General features: G+C 44.3%; 1 protein-coding gene across 1 annotated transcript; it reads right to left on the bottom strand.

Moving 5' to 3' along the window:
- Window positions 1-6,410: 6,410 nt before the first annotated feature.
- PHYH (phytanoyl-CoA 2-hydroxylase) lies at window positions 6,411-23,791 on the bottom strand. The gene is made up of 9 exons (XM_029238629.1): window positions 23,645-23,791; window positions 20,149-20,207; window positions 19,049-19,159; window positions 18,242-18,410; window positions 14,960-15,041; window positions 13,387-13,568; window positions 10,671-10,820; window positions 8,663-8,794; window positions 6,411-6,814 (listed from the first exon to the last, which is right to left on the bottom strand). The coding sequence occupies exons 1-9, from the start codon at window positions 23,717-23,719 to the stop codon at window positions 6,761-6,763; spliced, it is 1,014 nt and encodes a 337-aa protein (XP_029094462.1). The 5' UTR covers window positions 23,720-23,791; the 3' UTR covers window positions 6,411-6,760.
- Between the last annotated feature and the right edge of the window lie 275 nt (window positions 23,792-24,066).

Here is a 24,066-nt window from a genome sequence, read left to right as displayed (position 1 = left end):
GGTCCCCTCTGGCCGCTGGATTTGGGAAGTTGTGGGGAGGAGTCCCAGGAAAGAGGTGGGAGCAACTGGGATGGAGAGGCGGCACTTGGCCTGGGGGGTGGTGATGGAAATGCTCGGGACAACGGCTCGCTACCCACTGTTATGACGGTTTCTCCGTATTTCAGCAGCAGATATAACTGCTCTGGTACACATGGGCTCAGTGCCAGTTCTGATGAAAGGCCAGTTTTGGCCTATGTCACCTTGCATCACTGTTACACACCTCCCGTGACCCTCTTCCCTTTTGCTTTTCTATCCCCATTTGTTGTCTTTCCTTTGTTCCCAAGGCTGTCCCATTTCTCTTATCAAAAAGGAGGAAATGTCCCACTAAGATGTTAGGATTTAATGCCAGACTTCCTGAGGCACTTGAGTTTTAAAAGAGAATGTCTAGGGACTTACCTGGTGATGCAGTGGTTAAGAATCTGCCTGCCAATGTGGGGGACATGGGTTCGAGCCCTGGTCCGGGAAGATCCCACATGCCACGGAGCAGCTAAGCCCGTGAGCCACAACTACTGAGCCTGTGCTCTAGAGCCTGCGAGCCACAACTACTGAAGCCCATGCGCTTAGAGCCCGTGCTCCGCAACAAGAGAAGCCACCGCAATGAGAAGCCCATGCACCGCAACCAAGAGTAGCCCCCGCTCACCGCAACTAGAGAAAGCCCGCGTGCAGCAACGAAGACCCAGCACAGCCAAAAATAATTAATTAATTTAAAAATAAAGTCAATTCCCTTTTTTTTTTTTAAAAAAAAAGAGAGCGTCTAGAAAGAGGCTCTGTCCTCAAACTCATGGCTAGGGTGGAATTTGTGACATGGGTGGAAGATGATTTGAAGTGGGAACCTTCTCAGCCCTCTTGCAAACACATGACAAAGGGGGTCAGCCTATGTGGGACCTGCCTTGTTCAGGATAATGGCATTAGAACTAAAACCCAAGAGTGGCTTATGTTTATTTGGAATAATTTTGTCCCTGTGAACTTCCAAAGGTATCCTTCTGAAGAAGATAGAATTGATAGTTCAGAGACAATGTCTTAGCCAAAGACTAAAGTATTGTGAGATGGAGAAGTTTCCAGGTTGGAACAGTGAGGGAATTTACATAATGATAGAGATGTACACCACCTCCCTCCACCTACTCTATTTCAGTAAGGTAGTCAACTTTCAACTGTCCTTACAAGTCTGAGCTAAGAATTTTACTTTGGTCAAAAATATCTAACCCAGCACCACCTCATACCCATTAGGATGGCTACTATAAAAATACCAAAAATAATAAGAGTTGGAGAGGATGTGCAGAAATTGGAACCCTTGTGATTTTTCGATGGGAATGTAAAATGGTGCAGCTGCTGTGGAAAACAATGTGGTGGGTCCTCAAAAAATTAAAAATAGAATACCATATGATCCTGAAATTCGGCAAAAGAATTGAAAACAGGGTCTCAAAGGGTTATTTGTATACCACGTTCATAGCAACTTTATTCACAATCGATACAAATTGGAAGCAACCCAAGTGTCTGCAGAGGGATGAATGGATAAGCAAAATGTGGTCTATCCATTCAGTAGAATACTAGGCAGCCTTAAAAAGAAGGAAGTTCTGACACTTGCTACAACATACATGAACCTTGAGGACAGTATGCTAAGTGGAATAAGCCAGTTGCAAAAAGACAAATACTGTATGATTCCACTTATATGAGGAACCTAGAATAGTCAAATTCATAGAGATAGATAAAAGGTAGACTAGTGGTACTATGGGTTGGAGGGAGGGGTAAATGAGGAGTAGGGGTCAGTTTTGCAAGATGAAGAGGGTTCTAGATGGATGGCAGTGATGGTTGCACAACAATGTGAATGTACTTAACACCACTCAAATGTACACTTAGAAATGGTTACGGTGGTAAATTTTATGTGCATTTTACTACAGTTAAAAACTTTTAAAAGCATATCCACCTAAAAAATAGATGTCAGACTCAACACAGTCAAACCTATTGTGGAGCCTCTGATGAGTAAACAGACTTCTCAGTCACAGTCACCTCCTTTCCCAGCGTCCCTGTCCCCCAACATATATGAAAGAGGTACTGGTGAAGAGGTGAAGAGTGCAGTGGAGCGAGAGGTGGCTGGAACACTCAGGGGAAAACACGTCAGGAACCGGAAATCGGGGCCAAGGCTGCACAGGCCAAGTGTGTTTAAGAGGGACGTGCTCTCTCTCTTTCTTGATGTACAATGTTGTGTTAGGTTCTGCCATACAGCAAAGTGAGTCAGTTGTACATATATGTATCCGCTCTTTTTTAGATTCTTTTCCCATATAGATCATTACAGAGTATTGAGAAGAGTTCCCTGTGCTATCCAGTAGGTCCTTGTTAGTTATCTGTTGTATATATGGCAGTGTGTATGTGTCAATCCCAATCTCCCAGTTCATCCCTCCCACCCACTATCCCGCCTTTCCCCCCTGGTAACCATAAGTTTGTTTTCTACATCAGTGACTCTGTTTCTGTTTTGTAAATAAGTTCATTTGTATTATTTTTTTAGATTCCATACATAAGTGGTATCTGATATTAGTCTTTCTCTGTCTTACTTACTTCACTTAGTATGATAATCTCTAGGTCCATCCATGTTGCTGCAAATGGCATTATGTCATTCTTTTTTATGGCTGAGTCATATTCCATTGTATGTAAGTACCACATCTTCTTTATCCATTCATCTGTCGATGGACATTTAGGTTGTTTCCGTGTCTTGACTATTGTAAATTATGCTGCTATGAACATTGGGGTTCATGTATCTTTTCGAATTAGTTTTCTCCGGATATATGCCCAGGAGTGGGATTGCTGGATCATATGGTAGTTCTATTTTTAGTTTTTTAAGGAACTTCCATACTGTTCTCCATAATGGTTGTACCAATTTACATTCCCACCAACAGTGTAGGAGGGTAGAGGGACATACTCTTTTACGTAAGAGAAACAGTTACAAAAATGAGGGACTTCCCTGGTGGTCCAGTGGTTAACACTCTGCACTTCCACTGCAGGAGGCAGGGGTTCAGTCCCTGGTCAGGGAACTCAGATCCCACATGCTGTGCAGCACAGCCAAAAAAAATGAGAAGTTTGGTGCTTACATTGAATAAGCAATAAATAGCAAGGGTCTCATATGTGAGGGCACTGTGAGCGCTAACAGAGGTGCCCAAAGGAATAGGCAGGACCTTCAAGGGTCTTTACTATCTCTATTCAGGAAGGCAGGGTATTTACAAATGGGAAGACCATACTTTCAGGAAATGTATTAAGTGCCAGGTGGTGGTATGTACTATACATACAGGATGGTTACAAGAGTTGAGTTGAAGGAGAGATTAATTCAGGTTGTGTTGGGTTAGTAAGAAAAGACTTTGACAGGTAAATTTGAGATGGTTTGAACCGTTGAGCTGTATTACCAGAATTAGCTTTGGGAAATGTTATCATGTTTTGTTGATGCAATCATAAGCTTTTCAAACTCATTTAACCTGTGGTTTACAAGGGGGCGAGCTTAGGGGCTTCCCTGGTGGCGCAGTGGTTGAGAGTCCACCTGCCGATGCAGGGGACGCGGGTTCGTGCCCCGGTCCGGGAAGATCCCACATGCCGCGGAGCGGCTGGGCCCGTGAGCCATGGCCGCTGAGCCTGCGCGTCCGGAGCCTGTGCTCCGCAACGGGAGAGGCCACAACAGTGAGAGGCCCGCGTACCGCAAAAAAAAAAAAAAAAAGGGGGCGAGTTCCAAGCAGATACCAGGAGCAAAGGTTTCTGGTTTTCCTATGATTAGTCCCAAATATAGAAAAAGAGGAGCCTTTCTATTTGTTTTGTTCGGTGCTTTGAGTACCTCATATACTCTTTTTAGATGGGTCTCTGGTGCAATAAACATAAGCCCAGGATAAATCCCCTTCACCCACTGTGAAGCCAGGCTCTTGTTATCTTCCAGGCTTTTCCGTATTCTGCCAGGATCTAGTGATATTCCTGTCCCAGCCCATCAGTTTCCAGCGGACATCGGCTCCCACCTTACCAGGGGTCCCATAAGCAAAATAAGCAGTCAAGTTCATCCTGCTACTGTCTTCGTTCCATACTTGGGCCTGTTACACGGAGTGAATGTGAAAGCGTGGGTCATCGTTAGTCAAATCCATTTCACCTGCCTCCACTAACCAAGGTTGTTTTAGTTGTTGCTATACGATGTTTGCCTGAGTTCTTGTCCCAGAACTTTGAGTCAGCTGTGTCTGCTTGGAGGTGAACTGGTTAAGACCGGATAGGACCACCCACCCTCCAACTGGGCATGCGCGAGTCTCCGTTAAGTGACCTTTTGACATCAGGGGGCTGAAGACACCACCCTGGGTCTGTGCAGAGCGCCTGCCTTTTTGAACGTGCAGAGACCTGAGGCTTAGCCACAGCTGCGCAGAATAACAGTGATGACCTGACTGCACCTTTCCCCAATCACCTTTCCCATGCTCCCCATGCCTCAGTCCGCCCTGCTGCCTTATCCCATAAATAGCCCAAGCCCCTTGCCTTCCAGGAGGCAGATCTGAGGCTTTGTTCTCCCGTCTCCTCTCTTTGCTGCAAACCTCGGGTCTCAGCATTTCGGCTTGAAAAACCTTTCTAGAAACTGGTGCAAAACGAACCTGGTTCAGTAACAGATGCTTGGATATTTGTTAAATAACTAGTCGGCAAAAGGGACACGGCTAAGATGGGAGATGTTTCCCAATTGACTAGTTGGAGTTCACTCAGAAGTGCACAGGGGGGGCTTCCCTGGTGGCGCAGTGGTTAAGAATCCACCTGCCAATGCAGGGGACACGGGTTTGAGCCCTGGTCCGGGAAGATCCCACGTGCCACGGGGCAACTAAGACCGTGCGCCACAACTACTGAGCCTGTGCTCTAGAGCCTGTGAGCCACAACTACTGAGACCACGTGCCACAACTACTGAAGCCCGTGAGCCTAGAGTCCGTGCTGGGCAACAAAGAGTAGCCCCCGCTCACGGCAACTAGAGAAAGCCCGCGCACAGCTACAAAGACCCAACGCAGCCATAAATAAATAAATAAGCACAAGGGAAGTGACAAATTCTGCTGTCTGGTTTTCCTGCTGAAGTCTACTTTTTCACATTTATTTTAAATTCAAAATTAGTTGGGGGCTTCCCTGATGGCGCAGTGGTTGAGAATCTGCCTGCCAATTCAGGGGACACGGGTTCGAGCCCTGGTATGGGAAGATCCCACACGCCACGGAGCAACTAGGCCCGTGAGCCACAACTACTGAGCCTGCATGTCTGGAGCCTGTGCTCCACAACAAGAGAGGCCGCGATAGTGAGAGGCCCGCACACCGCGATGAAGAGTGGCCCCCGCTTGCCACAACTAGAGAAAGCCCTCGCACAGAAACGAAGACCCAACACAGCAAAAATAAATAAATAAATAAATTTTTAAAAGAAAAAAAAAAAACCTATAAAAAAAAATTAGTTGGAAAAGTTTATTGCAGAACAGTGCCCCATACATGCTGTTTACACTGGCTTTCCCTATGTACATTTTATTTCCAATTATTCCATAATCCTTAGACGCTGTCAGGGATTCTCAGGTCTTCCCCAGTGTCTAGCGAGACCTGAGCTTAAACTGGGTGTTCTTACAGAGAAACTGACAAAAACGGTGAAGCTAGATTTAGGAAAACATGTGCATAGCAGAATGACAAAAACGGGGACTCTTTCTTTCTTATTAAAGCTTTAACTAGAATTTTTAAGAAAAAGGACTGTGGCTCCTTGCTGCCCTCAGCTGGTGTAGAAATACAGTGCTCTATTAAATTCCCCCAGTCCACACCACTCGAAATCCAAATCAAAAGTATCTAACCATACGGTATTTATTTTTCTCTTTCTGACTTACTTCACTCTGTGTGACAGACTCTAGGTCCATCCACCTCACTACAAATATCTCAATTTCGTTTCTTTTTATGGCTGAGTACTATTCCATTGTATATATGTGCCACATCTTCTTTATCCATTCATCTGATGATGGACACTTAGGTTGCTTCCATGTCCTGGCTATTGTTATAAAGCAGAAACTAACACACCATTGTAAAGCAATTATACTCCAATAAAGATGTTAAAAAAAAAAAAGTATCTAACCATTTTCCAAGACCTTGAAAGAGGTTAGATTTCATTCGTAAATGCTGCCCTGCACAATATGAATTGGCAGAGAAAGTTACCCTGGTCTTCTCTCTTTAGAGAAAAAGACTTGGAAAGATCCAGTCTTTGAGGAGGTTGGTTGGGCTGGAGAGGCCATGGAAGGAAATCCTGTGTCAGAACATGAGTCTCCACCCACATTTTTACTCCCTGATGCCCTTCTTAGGCCCTCCACTAACTGTGCCTCTAATATTCATTGTTCCAGATTTGAAAAGAAATCTCTCACAACACGAAATTGGGAGGTGGTGGGCTTTGCATTTCAGAACATTAATCCCTGCTTGGGTAAAGAGCTAACTGAATGAAAGAAAGTGATCGAACAGACTTCAATTATGCATCACCTTTATTAGTTGCAACCCCAAGTTTTCCTTAAAACAGTAATATTTCACTTTTACTGATTTTATGTTCATTAAAGCCACGCCACCGTGCTGCAGAATTACCTGTATGCAATTAAGTACCGGATCTGTGCACTTTGATTTTGTTAACAAGTGGATAGAAAAGATTACATCATCTCATTGAGAAAAGGTTTTCCTCTGAGACCTTGTTCCATCCTGGTTTTCTTGAAAAGAGTTTGAGCAAAGGGCTATTTCAAAGGTTGATTCTTTCTCCTTTCACGACGCGTGCTCGAAATTTCCAAACATCCTGGAGATAATACCAAACAGTGAGTTTATGGGACACTTTGATTTACCTATTCACCATAAGACAAAGTAGATTACTAGCATCTACAAGTGGTTAAATACGAAAAAGAAAAAAAACCCGTCCACAATGGTCATAACAGTAAATAAACCACATTCTGAGACTCCAATTAATGTACCTGCCAACATCTAAAATCATGTTTTGTAAGCCAAGACAGTGAGTCCCCACTCGTATCCGTCTTGTTTTACTTGGCGCTCGTGCTGATTACAGGTGTTGGAACTGGCTGTTAAGTCTGGTCACAATACAAACAGTTTAGTACCCAAGCTCCTGCTTTCCTTGGTCATGTTTGCCTGCCCCATTCTGAGCCATGTGCCCCTGATTAGATCATTATCATGAAAATGATGTCCTGGGCTACTGGTTTGGGTTTTTTCTTCTTTGTTCCTAATAAAACAACTCAGACTTTCTTGTTTATTTTTGAGCAAACAGCAAGGTATCCTGGGAAGAACGATTTTGGAACTGGACCTGACTCTGAAATCTCCGTCACTTACGTAATTGAGGGCAATCTCTTGAACTCTTCATTTTCTCATTAAGAACTTGGAGCTATAATGACTGCTCCACTGGGTTTTGGTGAAGAAGAGAAGAAAAGGGATATGAACGTGCTTTTGTACCTGACAAAGAACTCTCTAGCAGAAGTTACTATTGTTCTTTTAAGTAAAGCCAATGAACTATAGCTGAGAGAGTAACGAAAAATAAATACAGGAACTGATTCATTTAGTACAACTGTGACAGACCTCAAACGTATACATTTTTTTCCTGCCTTGAAATTCAGGGTGTTGGATGGAAGCTCCAATTGGCAAAATATGTTGCCTTTGTAGGACATTTAAGTACTGGACAAAGGGAGAAGGACAAGACTTCCAGGATGTGCAAATGTGAGACCAGAGCATTTTCAGATATGGGATACATTCACAGATTCTAAAGAGAAAAGGGGTTAAGGGTGGAGGAAGATTTGTGCGCTGGGAAGTTGTTTCAGAAGGTGGTACCCTGCCTTTGGTGAGCAAGGCTCTTCAGAGTACTAGAAGGCCCTGAGTTATCATTACACTCAGCCTATTTGGGGGTCATGTCGCCCCCAGAATAGATGCATTTAGTTATCTAATGCACATTTAACAAGTAGGGTCAGGTTCTTGGTTCAGATGCTAAAATGTACACAATCTACGATGCAAATAAGTTTATTTGCCTTGACTGATAACTTGTTGTCTATCAGCAGCAGCATGGAATGTTCACCAGTTAAAAACAATCTGCAGATGAGGTGTATTAATTAGGGAAGCATATGGAATGCCGTCTTACGCCCGCTATGACAAGCATCAGTGATCTCTCATCTCTGCTACGTGCAGGCTCTCGTTAAACTCCGGATGCAAACTGACCCAAACAAACGCTTGCTTGAGAACTGCTTTCTGGGAGTCTTACTGGAATTCCAAACGCATATACTCTCTTTACAAACAAAGGGGGCCTATGATTGACAGCCCAAACCTTTAAACTGTGTGCATTCAGAAGGTAGCCTTGTCCTCCATTTGCTCTCCTCTGAATTTGTTATCTACTTCCTCTCCTACCTGTCCGTTCTGCAACACGATGGCCTGCGTACCACAGGACAGCCCAGAGACTTACAGAATTCAGGTCTCCCACGCTGGGGAAGCAAGTAGTACAAACAAACTCCACTGTCATTCTTAGGTCTCAGCAATGTTTCCGAAACGAGCATTTTATACTTTCAAACTAAGTCAGGTATGAGAATTATTAAGCATCTGAAGAAAAGAAAAAAAACAAGATCTTTACCTTGTCATTTCATACAAACATACATACCTTCAGGCTGACGTCTTTCACTCCATGGATTTTACTGGCTATCTTTAAAACTTCCTCTTCAATGTTTTCTTGACTGGTACCCTTCACATCGATGTAGTGGCAGTTGGCATCCGCAAAATGGCAGGAAATTGCCTGTGCAAAGTGAATCGATTCATGTTACAAAAACAAGAACAAACAAAAAACACCCCATTAACACCAGTAACCTAGCAAGGAGGCTTCTTTTAGATGTCACTGCGCATTCGATTTCTAGACTGAATGCTGTTCCCATGTGTCCTGAATCAGTCTCTTGATGGCTCAGCTGCTTTTTTCTCCACCCAGCTAAAGGATAATTGAGAATTTACATGACGTTTTTCACTAGCTGTGTTATTTATTTTCCAAAGGTATATACGGGGCAGGGAACAGAATTATGTAAGTAAGAAGTCTTTAACTTTTTAGCATTTGATTTTTCTAATGAGTGGATACTGCCAAGTCCTACAAAGGAATGTATTGCAGGGTTTCTCATCACCTCAGTTACAGAAGTTACTCAGTTAAGTTTGTAATGAGTTGGTATTTCAATGGCCACAGATGATGGGGTGAAAAAACTGAAAAGACCTTGCAAAGGAAATAATAGGCAGACACCCCTCTTGAATCAGAAGGATGTTTAAAGTTTGATCGCATTCACATACAATACCCACCTCGTTTCCTTTTGAAGGTAAGATGGAAGTTCCTTGGTTCTCCCCATTCTTGAAGGAGTTATAAAGAGATCTAACTTGCAAGGCGGTAGTTAAAACTCACCTTCCTTGTCACAGGTTAGTTGTCTTAGGGTGACTGCACCCATCAGAAGAGCTTCCTACTTTGCCCCAAATATCAAATTTCGAGGCAGTTGAGTCACAAACTTTGCTTCCCATGGAAGCCCTAGTGCCATACCAAGCCATACTGGAGCCTGAGGCAACAGGGAAAAAATGTACAGTCCTACCTGTACCCTTTTATGTATTTTTTTAATGGTTAATATTTCCCCAAACATTAAAGCAGTTAAAAAATATTGAAAAATTATAAAGTCGGTATATTAAAACACATTATTTCCAGCGTAGTGCCTGTACCCCTTTGCACAGTTCTGAGGGTCATGGTAGTGGAGGGTCTGACCTCGTCTTTAAAATTTTGGCGTTGTGCTCACCATGGATTTTTTGGCATTAATTTTGATTTTTTAAACTACTACATTAAAATATTATGTAACTGGACTGCGGAGGTTTTGGGTACCCCTGAGGGGAGTGCCTTCTTCCCTCATGCCCATCCCTCACCAGGCTCACGGAGCCTGCTGGATATTTGAATGAATGGAAGATGAAATCTGACAACTAACCCTCAGCCTCAGGGAGACACAAGGGATTGTTGTGACAGACTGGGAAACTTCACTCAGCCCCAAAGAAGCCCCTAATATTTAGTATAAACAGCCATGTCATCATAGGGAAACGTGAGCCCACAGTATCGTCAGATCTGCGGAATCTTAGAGAGGCAAGAAACCTGGGGATTTATGAGAAATTATGTCAATTTTTAATGTAAGCACTGAAATCATGAAATTGAAAACACTGAGGCTAAGGGGTGAAAAACATGGCCATATCTGATTTCCGGGTGGCCAATTCAGACCTTCCTTTCCGATCAATAATATTTTCCCCAGTAGCAATAATATTACAAACGTTCCTCTTATATGAGCTGTACACATTCCAGATGTTCTTATTTGGTATGTCTGCCTTTGTTTTTGCCTCTGAAACCATAGGCTAGCAGCTTCCAAGTAAATAAGCTCTCACTCTGAAGCAATTCCATGAACGTTCAGTAGGCTGGGATCCTGAGGTCGCCTGGCTCCTTGCTGCTGTGAGCAAGAAAGCGTGAGGGAGGCAAATATATTTCCTGCTAAATAAACCAGACTAAAGGGCAATTTAGTTAAAAGTCACAAATCCTTTAACTTTGAATATATCATGGCACTTTTGTTCCTAACCCGTTCATCTTCAGAAAGAGCTGTGATGTGAATGCATACCTTCCGGAATCCTTGACTTTTGTTCCGACCAGATCCATGGATGAGCAAAGGATGAAAGAAAACGGTGTCTCCTTTCTCCATCAGGAGGTGCACCCGGTCATTATTTTTGTCATAGTCCTGGATCCCGTGGAACATGATGTTAACCCCTCCCTAAAACACCAGAGAAGCCAAGTCGAGATGTGAGGAAGCCACTAATTAAAACCCTATCAACGACTCATCAGGAAAAAACAAAGCTTCTCTAAGTTCTTCCAAGAGAAACAGATAAATAAATTAGATTTTAAAAAACAAAAAAACCTTACATATACCAAAGCTTCTCAGATGACTGGTTTTAAGAAAGCCACACGTTGATGCTAAAATTTTGGACTTTTTAGACCGGATGAAAATTTTGGAATTTCCACCTACCCTTCATTGCTGAATTATAAATGAAGATCTAGATCAGCTTTGCATTTTGTGGTAATGCAGGAGACCACCTTTCCAGGTTAACCCATAATCATTCTTTCCCACCTGGAACTTGGCATAAATCATTATTCTATTACTCAGGAGCATCTCTGAGAAGCTAACTATTCTCCCAAACTAGGGGAGAGAAAATACTCAGTTTTTCTGGGCTGAAAAACACTCATGTCACATGCAGAGTAAAGAAAGAATAGTAAATTATAACATTATGGGGACTTCCCTGGTGGCGCAGTGGTTAATAATCCGCCTGCCAATGCAGGGGACGCAGGTTCCATCCCTGGTCCGGGAAGATCCCACATGCCACAGAGCATCTAAGCCCATGCGCCACAACTGCTGAGCCTGCGCTCTAGAGCCCGCGCGCCACAACTCCTGAAGCCTGCGAGCCTACAGCCCGTGCTCCGCAACAAGAAAAGCCACCGCAATGACTAGCCCGCGCACCGCAACAAAGAGTAGCCCCCGCTCGCCGCAACTAGAGAAAGCCCACGCGCAGTAACGAAGACCCAATGCAGCCAAAAATAAAAAAATAAAGAATAATTTTAAAAAATAATAAAATAAATAAAACATTATGTTTGTTTATAACTATTTTCAAAGTCACTGTATTAGGCAATGGTTATGTCTTTATGGAAGAAGCTAAAACGAGAAGTGACAAAGTTCGCAAACCTTTATGGGTCTTTGGAGGGTAGCATCCCATTTCTTTCCTAAGACTATCCCAAATACAAATTCCTTTTGGGGAATGACTACTTTCGTACTGCACTGTATTGGGACTTTGACCCAGTGAGCTTCTCTCTGTGCACAGGGTTGATATGTAACCAAGATAAGCTAATCTGACCTCCCACCGAGGCCACTTTGAATCTGAGCAGAGGATCGAAGAGACCGGATGTAGTCAGGGTCCACTGCCCATGCCAGGTACCCCACCCAACTGTTCCCGCCGAGCAGGGACTTCCGCTTTCCTTCCCCATCCCCCATCCCCCAACCCCCAGAGCTGGCCAGCCTTCCCACCGATTCTGCCTGCCCCTGCAGCCCTCCAAAACATTCCCTTCGGCTGAAGTCAGTGAAAACCCACTTCTGTTGCTTGCACCAACCTTTCCTAAACCTCAACTTAATCGACGAATTTCAGATTTTATATCAGAATCTAGACTCAAATATGTTCACTTAGCACTAATCCTCAGTGCAAGAATTCTAACTAGGGACTTCCCTGGTGGCCCAGTGGTTAGGAATCCGCCTGCCAATGCAGGGGACACAGGTTCGATCCCTGGTCCGGGAAGATCCCACATGCGGAGCAACTAAGCCCATGCACCACAACTACTGAGCCTACGCTCTGGAGCCCGCGTGCCACAACTACTGAAGCCCACGCACCTAGAGCCCGCGCTCCGCAACAAGAGAAGACACTGCAGTGAGAAGCCCGCACACCGCAACCAAGAGTAGCTCCCACTCGCCACAACTAGAGAAAGCCCGTGTGCAGCAACAAAGACCCAGCGCAGCCAAAAATAAAATTAATATTTTTAAAAAAGAAGAATTCTCACTAGTTGGCACAGAAGTCCTGAGAGCCATATTCTTTACATCCCACAGAACCGTGTCCATTCTGTCTGCCTTAACAACAGGTGCTCTTCCCACCTTGATCATCATTATGGGATTTTTGAGACATTGCCTTATACCTAAAATGCTAAGAGTCTCCTCTCTGGTTTCTCTGCCTCTGGACTCTTACACCTGCAGTACATTCTGTGCCAGACCACAAGGTTATCGCCTTGAAGAACCAATTTGACCTCATCACTCATGGGCCCCAAAGCATTAAAGAGTCCTCCAGCATCATCAGTGGAATGGGTAAACCATGAGCAGCCTCGCAACAGGATACTGCTCAGTCCTCCCCAGAGCCTCTCTCTGCCGGTCTGTTCCGCTGGAAGGAGATGATCTCACTTCTTCGCTGCGAGACCCACCAGTCAGGGTGTAGGACTCCTGTGGCACTTGGCACACACATCCGGTGTTGCCGCGTTTGTGTCTTACCTCTGCACTTAGGCTTCATAATCTCAGATCTTTTATAGCATCACCAAAGTTCCCCACTTTGGTTGGCTTTCAAGCACTTGTTGAAAGAACAATCATTTTATCTGACATCCTTGAATTTTCCCTGATCCTTATTCTAAATCCTAGAACAATGTTTTGCTAAGAAAGGAAGTGTCATCTTATTGGCAAAGCTCCTTATGTATACTGATGTGAAATCAAGACAACAAAAGATTCCGATCAAGACTCAGCCTCCAGGCAGACTTACCTCCCACTGGGGATAATCGTGTGTCTTCAAGGGGCCTCTGTGTGTCCCTGGGAGCACAACCAGACAGCCGTTGTCCCGGTCGATGTGCTCCATGGCTGTCCAGGCACAAACGATGCTATTGCTGGGCCTGAAGGGGAAATAGTGCAGATCCTGGTGCAAAGGGTGACGGGATGTCTTCTTGCCTAAAACAGAACCTGCTGTTAAAATAAGAAAACTCAAGTCTCAGAATTCTTCTCCTCTGCCTGAAAAACCAGAACAATGACCTATCCCTGCAAAAGCAAACAGATGAAACAATGCTAAAGAAAACCAGCCTCAACAGATAAGCACCAAATTGGAACAATGAATCAGCACAGTGACTGTCTTTTTTTTGGCCATGCCGCAAGGCATGAGGGATCTTAGTTCCCCAACCAGGGATTGAACCCATGCCCCTTGCAGTGGAAGCATGGAATCCTAAGTGCTGGACCACCAGAGAATTCCCATCAGCACAGTAACTCTGGATCCTGTCATTCTTTCTGGGCTTCTGGTAGCCAAGGACTACTTTACACTATTTTCTAGCATGCTGTACATATGTCATCATCTCTGTTGTGCTTTATTCTTTCCTAACTCTGGTTTGGGCACAGAGCTTAGTATTCCCAAAAAAAGGCTGATTAATTAAAGAGAGTGGTCAAATCTGAGGTCCTCTGATAGCCTTCAAAGTGCCTGGTACAAAAAAATATATTTGTTAATTAACTAACTAACTAAATAAAAGGCCTCTCAGAGGTTTCCCCACCAAGCTAGAAGCATTTGGTGTACAATCAGTGTGGAGAATCAGAGATACTAGGCCCACGTTTACATTTTCCCTAGTTTTGCCCTCTGAACGTGGCTCCCCCAGGCCACCGGATCTCTCCAGGCAAGACACCCAAGGAGGGAAAGACTTGGTGTTAAACTACAGACCTGTCACATAAACCTCTCCCAGCCATCAGGAGGAAGACAAAGTAGAAAAGGATACAGAATCTCTAATGGCCGATTTACTACCGCTGGTACAGCTGAATTTCTCAGTGTGGCCCAAGAGCCATCTGCATTAGCATCTCTGGGTATGGTTAATAAAAATGCAGATTCCTGGGTTCTGTTTTCTGAATCAGTCTCTCTAGGAGGGAGGTCTTAGAAGCTACATTTTAGCAAGCACAGGAAATTTTAAGAATAACTGTGGTATATGATTTATAAGAATAGTTTTAACTTTGGTAGTAATAGTAATGGCTTTAGATCAGGAAGGCAAAGTCCACACTCTCATGCATGGGTGAGACTGGTAACAAGGCTTAGAGATGTTGAATAACAGCCTCTGGGGTGTAGGGACAGTCGTGTTTACTGAACTGCATCTTTCAGAAGCCAGTTGTGTAAAAACCCAGTGATAACCCTATACTTCAATGTTTTTATGATGTAAGCTATCTTAAGACTTAAATAAAAGTACATATATTCATTTATGCGAAGTTTAGCAGTTGTACACCTTGCTATTAGCTAGGACATCAACCTTACGTACTTAAACACTTTTTTTGTTGTTGTTGTTGCTTCTACTTTACAAATAAGAGCTCTTTACCAGAATCTGGAGGTTTGTTTATCAGCATCGTATGCATGGCCATAATATTGGGTCCAGTGAAGCACTCCACATATTTCAGAATCTAAGGGAGAGGGGCAAGAAAGTTCATGGGAAATCAGATACATAGGCAGGTGGCACAAAGTACATCTGTCTATACAAGAACTCAGATGGCAACTGTTTAAAACAATCAACTGATATTTCACAACCTTGCAAACAAACCATGGAAAAGTCAGCAACTGGAAATCATTGGAAATTTACAACACTCTGAACTAAACAGCCTTTTTGGAGCCAGCTGGAAACTTGCGTACTTCTTCTACAAGAGAGATGTGAGTTTCTGTGAGACACCAACTGCAAAGGGCAGGAATGCCCTTCTTTCCACCAAAGCTGTTGGCAGTTGCCCAGTGAGAAGGCAGCTTCCTTTTCCTTCACGGAGACTCTTCGTAAGAAGGGACCACGAAAGGCCCCGACAGGTTTGCCGCTGTCATGAGTAACCCCGAGGGCAGGAGAACAGGGGCCTGGAGGCCACTTCACAATCAGCATGGCCATTAATTCAACAACTCCCTCCTAAGGTCTCTGAACCGGGCAGAGTGACAGCAAATAGGGACACAACAGTGAACAAGATAAGCGGGTCCCTGCCCCTAAGGAGTTTATATGCTGGTGGGAAGAAAGGTGTTAAACACATAATGACGTGGGCCGATGTGGTTGAGACCCACGCTCCGAGAAATAAGCTGCAATGGGAGCAAGTGACAGGGAGGACCACCTCCTGCATCAGACCCACTAGAAAGGGGTAAAAAGCAGAAAGGACTCAACACTGCATGCCTCCTACCTGCCAGGGGCTTTCTATATATTGACACATCAGCTCGGTTAAGCCTCACAATAGTCCCTGAAAATTAATGCCCCCATTCATTAATAATACTTTGAAATGAATGCCCCACACGAATAAGATGCCTAAGTTTGCAGAGCCAGTTAAATGAAAAAGATGGTATTCAAACTCCCTTTCTGTCTGCCTCCAAAAAATGAAGCACAGTCTACGGGTTTCTCACTATTTGAACTCTTGTGTATAAGGAATATTGGCAGTTTGAGTATGAAACACTTGAAATGTTACAAAAATCTCAGGAGTCAGGCCTCATGCTTGTTTTTTTAATAAGTTTTTGTCTTTTGTTTTTGTTTTTGGTATTCACTTAGGCTGCGATTTTCTAAACCTTCGTCATTCAAGAGCCATCCTCACCATTTCTGTCCTGCTTTGCAGAATTTCCCAATATATTTAGCCAATATTCTCCCTAAATTAAATTAACTCACTTCTTTTACTTAGTTTTTTTTTCTTTTTTAAAATATTTATTTATTTATTTATTTTTTGGCTGCATTGGGTCTTCATTGCTGTGCGCAGGCTTTCTCTAGTTGCGGCGAGCGGGCTTCCCACTGCGGGGGCTTCTCTTGTTGCGGAGCATGGGCTCTAGGCACGCGGGCTTCAGTAGTTGTGGCACACGGGCTTAGTTGCTCTGCGGCATATGGGATCTTCCTGGACCAGGGCTCAAACCCGTGTCCCCTGCATTGGCAGGCGGATTCTTAACCACTGCGCCACCAGGGAAGTCCCTCTTTTACTTAGTTTTATCCTGATTAATAATATTCTTGAAATCATGGATTTGAGGTGCTGGTTCATTTTTCCAATACATATTAAAATAAATACCCAGCTATTAAAAGAATGCCTACCTCCCTAAAATCATTGCATGAACCACCAGATGCGTGGTTCACACGTTACAGAGGTAGGAAATCTGAAAGTCCCGATAGAGCTTAATCTACTACATGTTGCCTGTGATTTCCAGCTTTTTATCCTCGGTCCACCCACACAACTTCCATTTCTATAACAGGACTTGAGGTTGGGAAGCATGCATGGCTCAGAGGGGCCACTTCTCCTCCCAACCCCAACCCAAGGGGCCCGACATCCCAGGTGGCTCAGCTGTACAGTCTTTCTTCATGAATCAGATTTTTCAACAGCACTTGAGGTTATAGCTTCTAATAAGTACTTTGTGCAAAGTGTCCTTTCAAAGCATCCTAAATAAATGGTCATAAACTGTAGTACCTTTATGCAATGGAATACTATGCAATAGTTTACAAAGTATAAAGTAGATCCATAGATACTAATATGGAAAGATGTCTCAGATCTACTGCAAGTGGAAAAACAAAGTGACAACCAGTATGTTCCCTGTCACACAAAAGGTGGGGTTATACAGATATGCTTGATTATACCTGAAACAATTCTAGGTGAATACATAAAAAAACTGAACAGTGAGTGGTGCTGGGGCTGGGAGAATTCACTTTTCATTTCATGTCCTTCCATACTATTTGGATATTTTTATAAATATGAACTACTCTTAAAGAATAATTTTTTAAAAACTAGTTTACATTTATTTGTTTTTTTTTTTCTTTTTGGCTGCGTTGGGTCTTGGTTGCTGGGCGCAGGCTTTCTCTAGTTGCGGTGAGCAGGGGCTACTCTTAGTTGCAATGCATGGGCTTCTCACTGCGGTGCCTTCTCTTGTTGCAGAGCACAGGCTCTAGGCATGTGGGCTTCAGTAGTTGTGGCTCGGGCTTCAGCAGTTGTGGCTCTCAGGCTCTAGAGCTCAGGCTCAGTAGTTGTGGCGCCCGGGCTTAGTTGCTCCGCGGCTTGTGGGATCTTCCCGGACCAGGGCTCAAACCCATGTCCCCTGCATTGGCAGGTGGATTCTTAACCACTGCGCCACCAGGGAGGCCCTAGTTTACATTTAAAAACAAACTCACACCTCTACTGACCAGATCATAAAACAAAATGAAAAAATAAATGGATATTACAGTAAATAGCCTCAGCATTATCACCCCTGTGGAAGTGCCTGTATGAAGTGTGAGAAGGGCTCTCTTGCTCTCTCTTACCACAGCATTCCTGCTCTTCTTCACCAAAAATAATTAGCAAAAGCAGGATTTCTCAGTCTTGGCACTACTGACATTTTGGGCTGGATAATTCTTTGTTTGCGGGAAGGGGCTCTTCTGTGCATTATAGCATCCCTGGGCCCAAGTAGCAGCATCCCTGACCTCCACCCATTAGAAGCCAACAGGACACCATTCCTCCTGCCTGACAAGCAAACATGTCTCCAGACATTGCCAAATGTCCATCTCTGATTGAGAACCACTACTCTAGGACCCCAGTAGAAAAGGGCTAGATGAAGTAAAAAAAAAAAATAATATTTCAGAGGCAGGCATGCAGATGGGCAATTAGCTTAAAGAGAAAGAGAACACAAGAAGGCCTTGAACCTCAGGGAGGGTGCAGTATCTGAAGAGTTCCTTATCTTCTTGGAAATCTTGGACCTTGGTGATCACTTTCTCACTTGGCACGTACTCTGATTTTGCAGTGGTCACATCTCTCATCACCATCAATCCCAGTGGCTTCACCTCCATTCTGCAGATTCTTTCAAACTCATCCCTAGAAAATTCAATTGGTAAATGATATCATTACCGCAGGCTCCAAGCACCTCCCTGGCCTTGTTCTGTGGAAAGACTCGAAGGTTTGGGGGTGGTTTTTCTGCACCAAGTTGGCCTCTAGCCCCAGGTTGAACAGTTCTGATGGAAGGAAGGAGAAAATGGCCAACTCAGAAGTGCCTGCCTCCTAACTGTGAGGCTGAAACTTGCTCCCAGAGTTCAAATATTCCTTAGCTTGGCAGACCAGTGAGGAAATATTTGTGAGTTGGTTTCATCTGAATAAAAGAGCAAACACTTGCCTAGCACTACAATAAGCCAGGCCCTGTTTAAAGTATTCTCTCTCTATTTTACCTATTTAGTCCTAAAAACAGCTCTAGGACATAAGTACCGTTATTTCCCCCGTTTTGCAGATATGGAAACAGGCATGGAAAGGTTAAGGAATTGCCTCATACACACAATGTTAAGCGACGGGGCTAAGATTAAAGCCAGCCACCCTGGCTTGAGCCCAGGTTCTAACAAACCACTTCCTAACAAACCCAATCCCTGAAACATATCTGTACAGACACAAGCTAATCTTACTCATATTCCCACTATACACATATGATACATATTTCTGTTATATAACAAATAGTGTAACTGTACCTAAAACATTGAATATCAGCATCAGACACCAAACTTTTAATGACAAGAAATCCATTTTCTTCATAAAATTTTCTCTGTTCTAGGCTTAGAATATTATTATCCCGAGTATACCTAAAGGAGAAAAAGATCTCAAGTAAGTCCAATTTAAAAATCACAACCTAACCATATGTATCAAGAACCTGAGAAATGTATGTACTCTTCCACTAAGCATTTTTATTTCTAAGACTTTAAGGAAATAATCTGAAAAAAATGTTAAAGCTTTAGATCCAAAGCATTAATTACTGTCGCCAAGAAATGGAGGAGTAATTAACTAATCATATTATATCCATTCAATGGGACATGACTCAAGCATTAAAAATAAAGAGCATATAATAGCATGGACAATGCCTATTAAATTAAAATATGATGACAATGATGTAAAACCAAGACACTACTTGTTTAAAAAAAAGACTATAAGGAAGTACAAAAAAATTTTTTTTAATAGTGATTGCCTTTATGTAATGGCATTATGGATGATGTTTTTTTAATTCCTTCTATTTCTCTGATTTTAAAATTCTGTAATGAATATGTATGGTTTTTCAGATGGGAAACTAATATATTTTATGTTTTAAATTGTCTAATTCATGCATTCACAGAACAAATCAAAGTAACAAAAATCTGAATAAGTGTACAGCGCACACACACAAACTCAGATCACCCTGTCCATTACTCTGGTTTGGAACTGTGACCCTATGAGAATATACCATGGAGATCAATGTTTTCCACTTCAAAGGTGATTTTAAGACAAACCAAAGATGCTAGCTAATACATCAGACTAACCAAACGACAGGCTAATTTAAATGAGATATACGATGCCTGAATTTTACAAAATAAGATTATGCACTTTCTCACATTTTTCCCCCTTTCTGAATTTTAAAATACATATAGAAAAAGTCAAGGTCTTCAAAATTTTCCATGATCGTTAGAACAAATCCTGGAAATGGAGGATTTGTATAATGAATTCTCATCGGGCAACATGTATTTTAAATCCTAGTTACCACTAGAAAAAAAAAACCTTTATATACATTGTATGGTTAAAAATTAAAATTAGATCTACTCACTGGAATTGTTGAGGACGGAAGCCGGCAGGAGAAACAGTCCCTGAAGTGTGGTGCGCTATCTAGGATGTGAATTAAGGCAAATGAAGTAAAGTTTAGGTGTCAACCTTTTCTAGAAACGCTCTGCCCTGGATTGGTTTTCACAAGGGAAGACGGGCTCTAAATAGTCACCAAGCAAACTGATTACACACGTAAGTTCTGATGCACTGCTGCTTACCTCATTTCATTTCACAATAGCCTGAGGAGGTGGCTGCAAGCCAGGAGCTTTATTATTCCTGTTGCATAGAGCAGGAACCCTAGGCTAGGAGAGCTCAGTAACTAGTCCAAGGTCACCGAGCAGAAAACAGCTGAGCCAAGGCTTCCACATGGTATTCAGAGTTTCCATCTATTTCATTCCCCCCGGCTATTTCTCCCACCGAACTACTGAACGAATAAAAATGGAAAGGCTCTACTCTAGAAATAAGGAGAAACATGTGCTATTCAAAAGAGGAATTTAACTTAGTAGGAGTCTAGTCCAAAATATTAGCAATATTGGCTGGTCGTTAGAAAAAAAAAGTCTACCTTTATAGAAAATGTTTGCCAACCCTGGCTCAAGACTAGGAGCTGCTGGGACTTCCCTGGTGGCACAGTGGTTATGAATCCGCTTGCCAATGCAGGGGACATGGGTTCGATCCCTGGTCCGGGAAGATCCCACATGCCACGGAGCAACTAAGCCCGTGCGCCACAACTACTGAGCCTGCGCTCTAGAGCCCGCGAGCCACAACTACTGAGACCCCGTGCCACAACTACAGAAGCCCGTGCGTCTAGAGCCCATGCTCCACAACAAGAGAAGCCACTGCCGTGAGAAGCCTGTGCACCATAATGAAAGAGTAGACCCCACTCGCCGCAACTAGAGAAAGACCACGCACAGCAACGAAGACCCAACGCAGCCAAAAATAAATAAATAAATAAATTATAAAAGAAACAAAACTGAGTTATTTGTAGTGAGGTGGATGGCCCTAGAGTCTGTCATACAGAGTGAAGTAAGTCAGAAAGAGATAAACGGATATCATATGCTAACACATATATATGGAATCTAAAAAAGAAAATGGTTCTGATGAACCTAAGGGCAGGACAGGAATAAAGATGCAGACGTAGAGGATGGACCTGAGGACACGGGGAGGGGCAAGTGTAAGCTGGGATAAAGTGAGAGAGTAGCATGGACATATATACACTACCAAATGTAAAATAGCTAGTGGGAAGCAGCCGCATAGCACAGGGAGATCAGCTCGGTGCTTTGTGTCCACCTAGAGAGGTGGGATAGGGAGGGTGGGAGGGAGACGCGACAGGGAGGAGAAATGGGGATATATGTATATGTATAGCTGATTCACTTTGTTATACAGCAGAAACTAACACACCATTGTAGAACAATTATACTCCAGTAAAGATGTTAAAAAAAAAGACAGCCCAAAGAACATGAAAAAATGTTTGCAATCATATATCTGATAGGGGACGTGTATCTAGAATATAATAAAGAACTATTACAACTCAATAATAAAAAGATAAATAATCCAATTAAAATTTGACAAAGGAGGGACTTCCCTGGAGGTCCAGTGGTCAAGACTCCACGCTCCCAATGCAGAGGGCACAGATTCGATCCCTGGTTGGGAACTAAGATCCCGCATGCTGCACAGCACAGCCAAAAAAAAAAGAAACACTAGTTGCCTTAGATTTAAGATTTGCAGCAATACAGCCTTTCACAGGTCTCTGAATTACCTATGGTTTCTCAAAAGAAAAAAAAAAGTCTATAAAATAAACAATGACTCCAAGAAAAATATGATCCACATAGCAGAGTATCATTTTAAATATCTTACAGAACTAGAAATTCCTTTTTGTTTTCTATCCAGTAATCACAGATGACTGACTTAGCATCTTGGTTTTTTTCTTCTCATTTTTTTCATTGTTTCTTTAGCTTAAAGAGTTACTTTCAGAATGTCACTTCTCTTAAACATGTTATCCTTTTTGAATGATGTCTTTATATAACTGGGGAATATAATAGTCAAGGAGATGGGAATTCCCTGGAGGTCCAACTGCGGAGGGCCCAGGTTCAATTACTGGCCGGGGAACTAAGATCCCACAAGCCACGCGGTGAGGCCAAAAAAAAACGTCAAGGAGGGGCTTCCCTGGTGGCACAGTGGTTGAGAGTCTGCCTGCCGATGCAGGGGACACGGGTTCGTGCCCCGGTCCGGGAAGATCCCACATGCCGCAGAGCGGCTGGGCCCGTGAGCCATGGCCGCTGAGCCTGCGCGTCCAGAGCCTGTGCTCCGCAACGGGAGAGGCCACAGCAGTGAGAGGCCCGCATACCGCAAAAAAAATAATAATAAATAAAATAAAATAAAATGTATCAGAAACAAGTGCAAACAGATCGCTGGGCCCCATGTCCAGGTATTTTGATACCACAGGTCTGAGATGAGCCTGAGTATCTGCGTTTTTAACAATTGCCCAGGTGACGCTGATACTGCTGGTCCGGGGACTGCACTTTGACAACCACTGCTTCCCTTAAATGACCTTGGTCAGGAGTTTTCATCTCCCCTAGCCTCGACTGTTTTCTCAACTGTAAAATGAGATTACAGAGTCACCTGGGTTCCCTTCATCAGTTTGTGGATGAGATTTTAAATTTACAACGGTTCCGATTCATCAAGGCTTGGAATTCAGCAGAGAGAGCAATAGTGAAAGTAAAAGAAACAGCCAGTAAGATCGTTTTAGGAAAGATTTCAGGATCCTAAATATAGCAGAACAGGCCACAAGGGAAAAAAATCCCAGGCCCAGTTTTCTGTGGAGCTTCCAAAGGTTCGCGCTGAACGAGAACACTTAAACTGAGCAGGCAAAAACAATTCTGTAAAGCTACTTGACTTCTATGTCACAGTGACATCTCTCTGGATCCAACGCCCGTAGCGCACACCTGCTCTCGGGGATTAACTTCTCAAGGCCTGACCAGGAGGGGACACAGGGCATCCAGCCCTTCTCCAGGAGACAGTGTTAGCTCCACGGGGCTCCCCTGGAGAAGCAAGAGCTGCTCCGCCCTGAGAGGGCTCCGCGGCTCCTCCAGGTAGCTCTGCGCCCCCGTTTACGGTCTCGGTCTCTGGGCAGCCGCGGCCATCAGGCGCGGCCAAGTGCAGAAAGCGACAAGGCAGCAGAGGGCAGGCCCGCTCGGTAACGACTTCCCCCCCGCCCCCAAAGCCAGGGAACAGAGGCCCTGAGGGCCCGGACGGCTGCAGCGACGCCACTCCAGTCGCTGGGGCCAGCAGTCCCGGGCCTACCGGGCGGGCCGGTCCCCTCTGGAGCATTGGGGACCACCGGCTCCTGGGGTCGCACCTATCCTCGCCCCCAGGGCCCGGAAGAGACGTGACCATCACGGGGACAGGCGGCGCGGAGCAAGGAAGAGCCGGCGCGGCGGCTGTGTGATGCGCCCTGATAGCCACCACCCTTCCAGCTCGAGACCCCCGCACCCAAAGGATACGACGGCCCCGGCCGAGCGGCCGCCGAGGTGTCGCAGCAAGACGCGCAGGCGGGCGGAGGCGCGATCCTTGTCCATGGCATCGGGCGGGGGGACACCCGGTGGCCCGGCCTGGGCTGCACTTAACTCCGCGGGCGACCCCGCCTCCGCGCGGCGGGCGGGGCTTGGCACGGACGCAGCTCAACCCGGGCCACGGGGCTCGGGGAAGCGCCACCTCCGGGGAGCGGCCTAGGGCGCTGCGCGCAGCTTCACGTGGCGACCACAGCGTGGGGTCGCTGCCTGCGCACCTTGCTTCTAGCGGATCGCAGAGGTCATCTTTGTCGCACAGAGCAGGAAGCTAGTCCCCAAGGGCTCAGTCACTAGGGTAAGATTGCCCAGGAGGAAATCCAGCCAGAACATAACATGCTTAATGGCATAATTTCCAC

This window comes from Monodon monoceros, unplaced genomic scaffold (assembly GCF_005190385.1).
Source record: "Monodon monoceros isolate NGI ecotype Baffin Bay Population unplaced genomic scaffold, NGI_Narwhal_1 Super_Scaffold_21, whole genome shotgun sequence".
NCBI classification, from domain to species: domain Eukaryota; kingdom Metazoa; phylum Chordata; class Mammalia; order Artiodactyla; family Monodontidae; genus Monodon; species Monodon monoceros.
Note: the sequence above shows the minus strand (reverse complement) of the source record. Positions and strands in the feature narration are given on the sequence as shown.

Excerpts from the sequence above, each read along its gene's own strand:
- PHYH (XM_029238629.1), bottom strand. The coding sequence starts at position 23,719 with ATGGACAAGGATCGCGCCTCCGCCCGCCTGCGCGTCTTGCTGCGACAC. Across the intron at positions 18,411-19,048 it reads GCTGATATTCAATGTTTTAG|GGATGAGTTTGAAAGAATCT; the intron begins GTACAGTTACAC and ends TGAATTTTCTAG. Across the intron at positions 10,821-13,386 it reads ACGATTATCCCCAGTGGGAG|GGAGGGGTTAACATCATGTT; the intron begins GTAAGTCTGCCT and ends CTGGTGTTTTAG.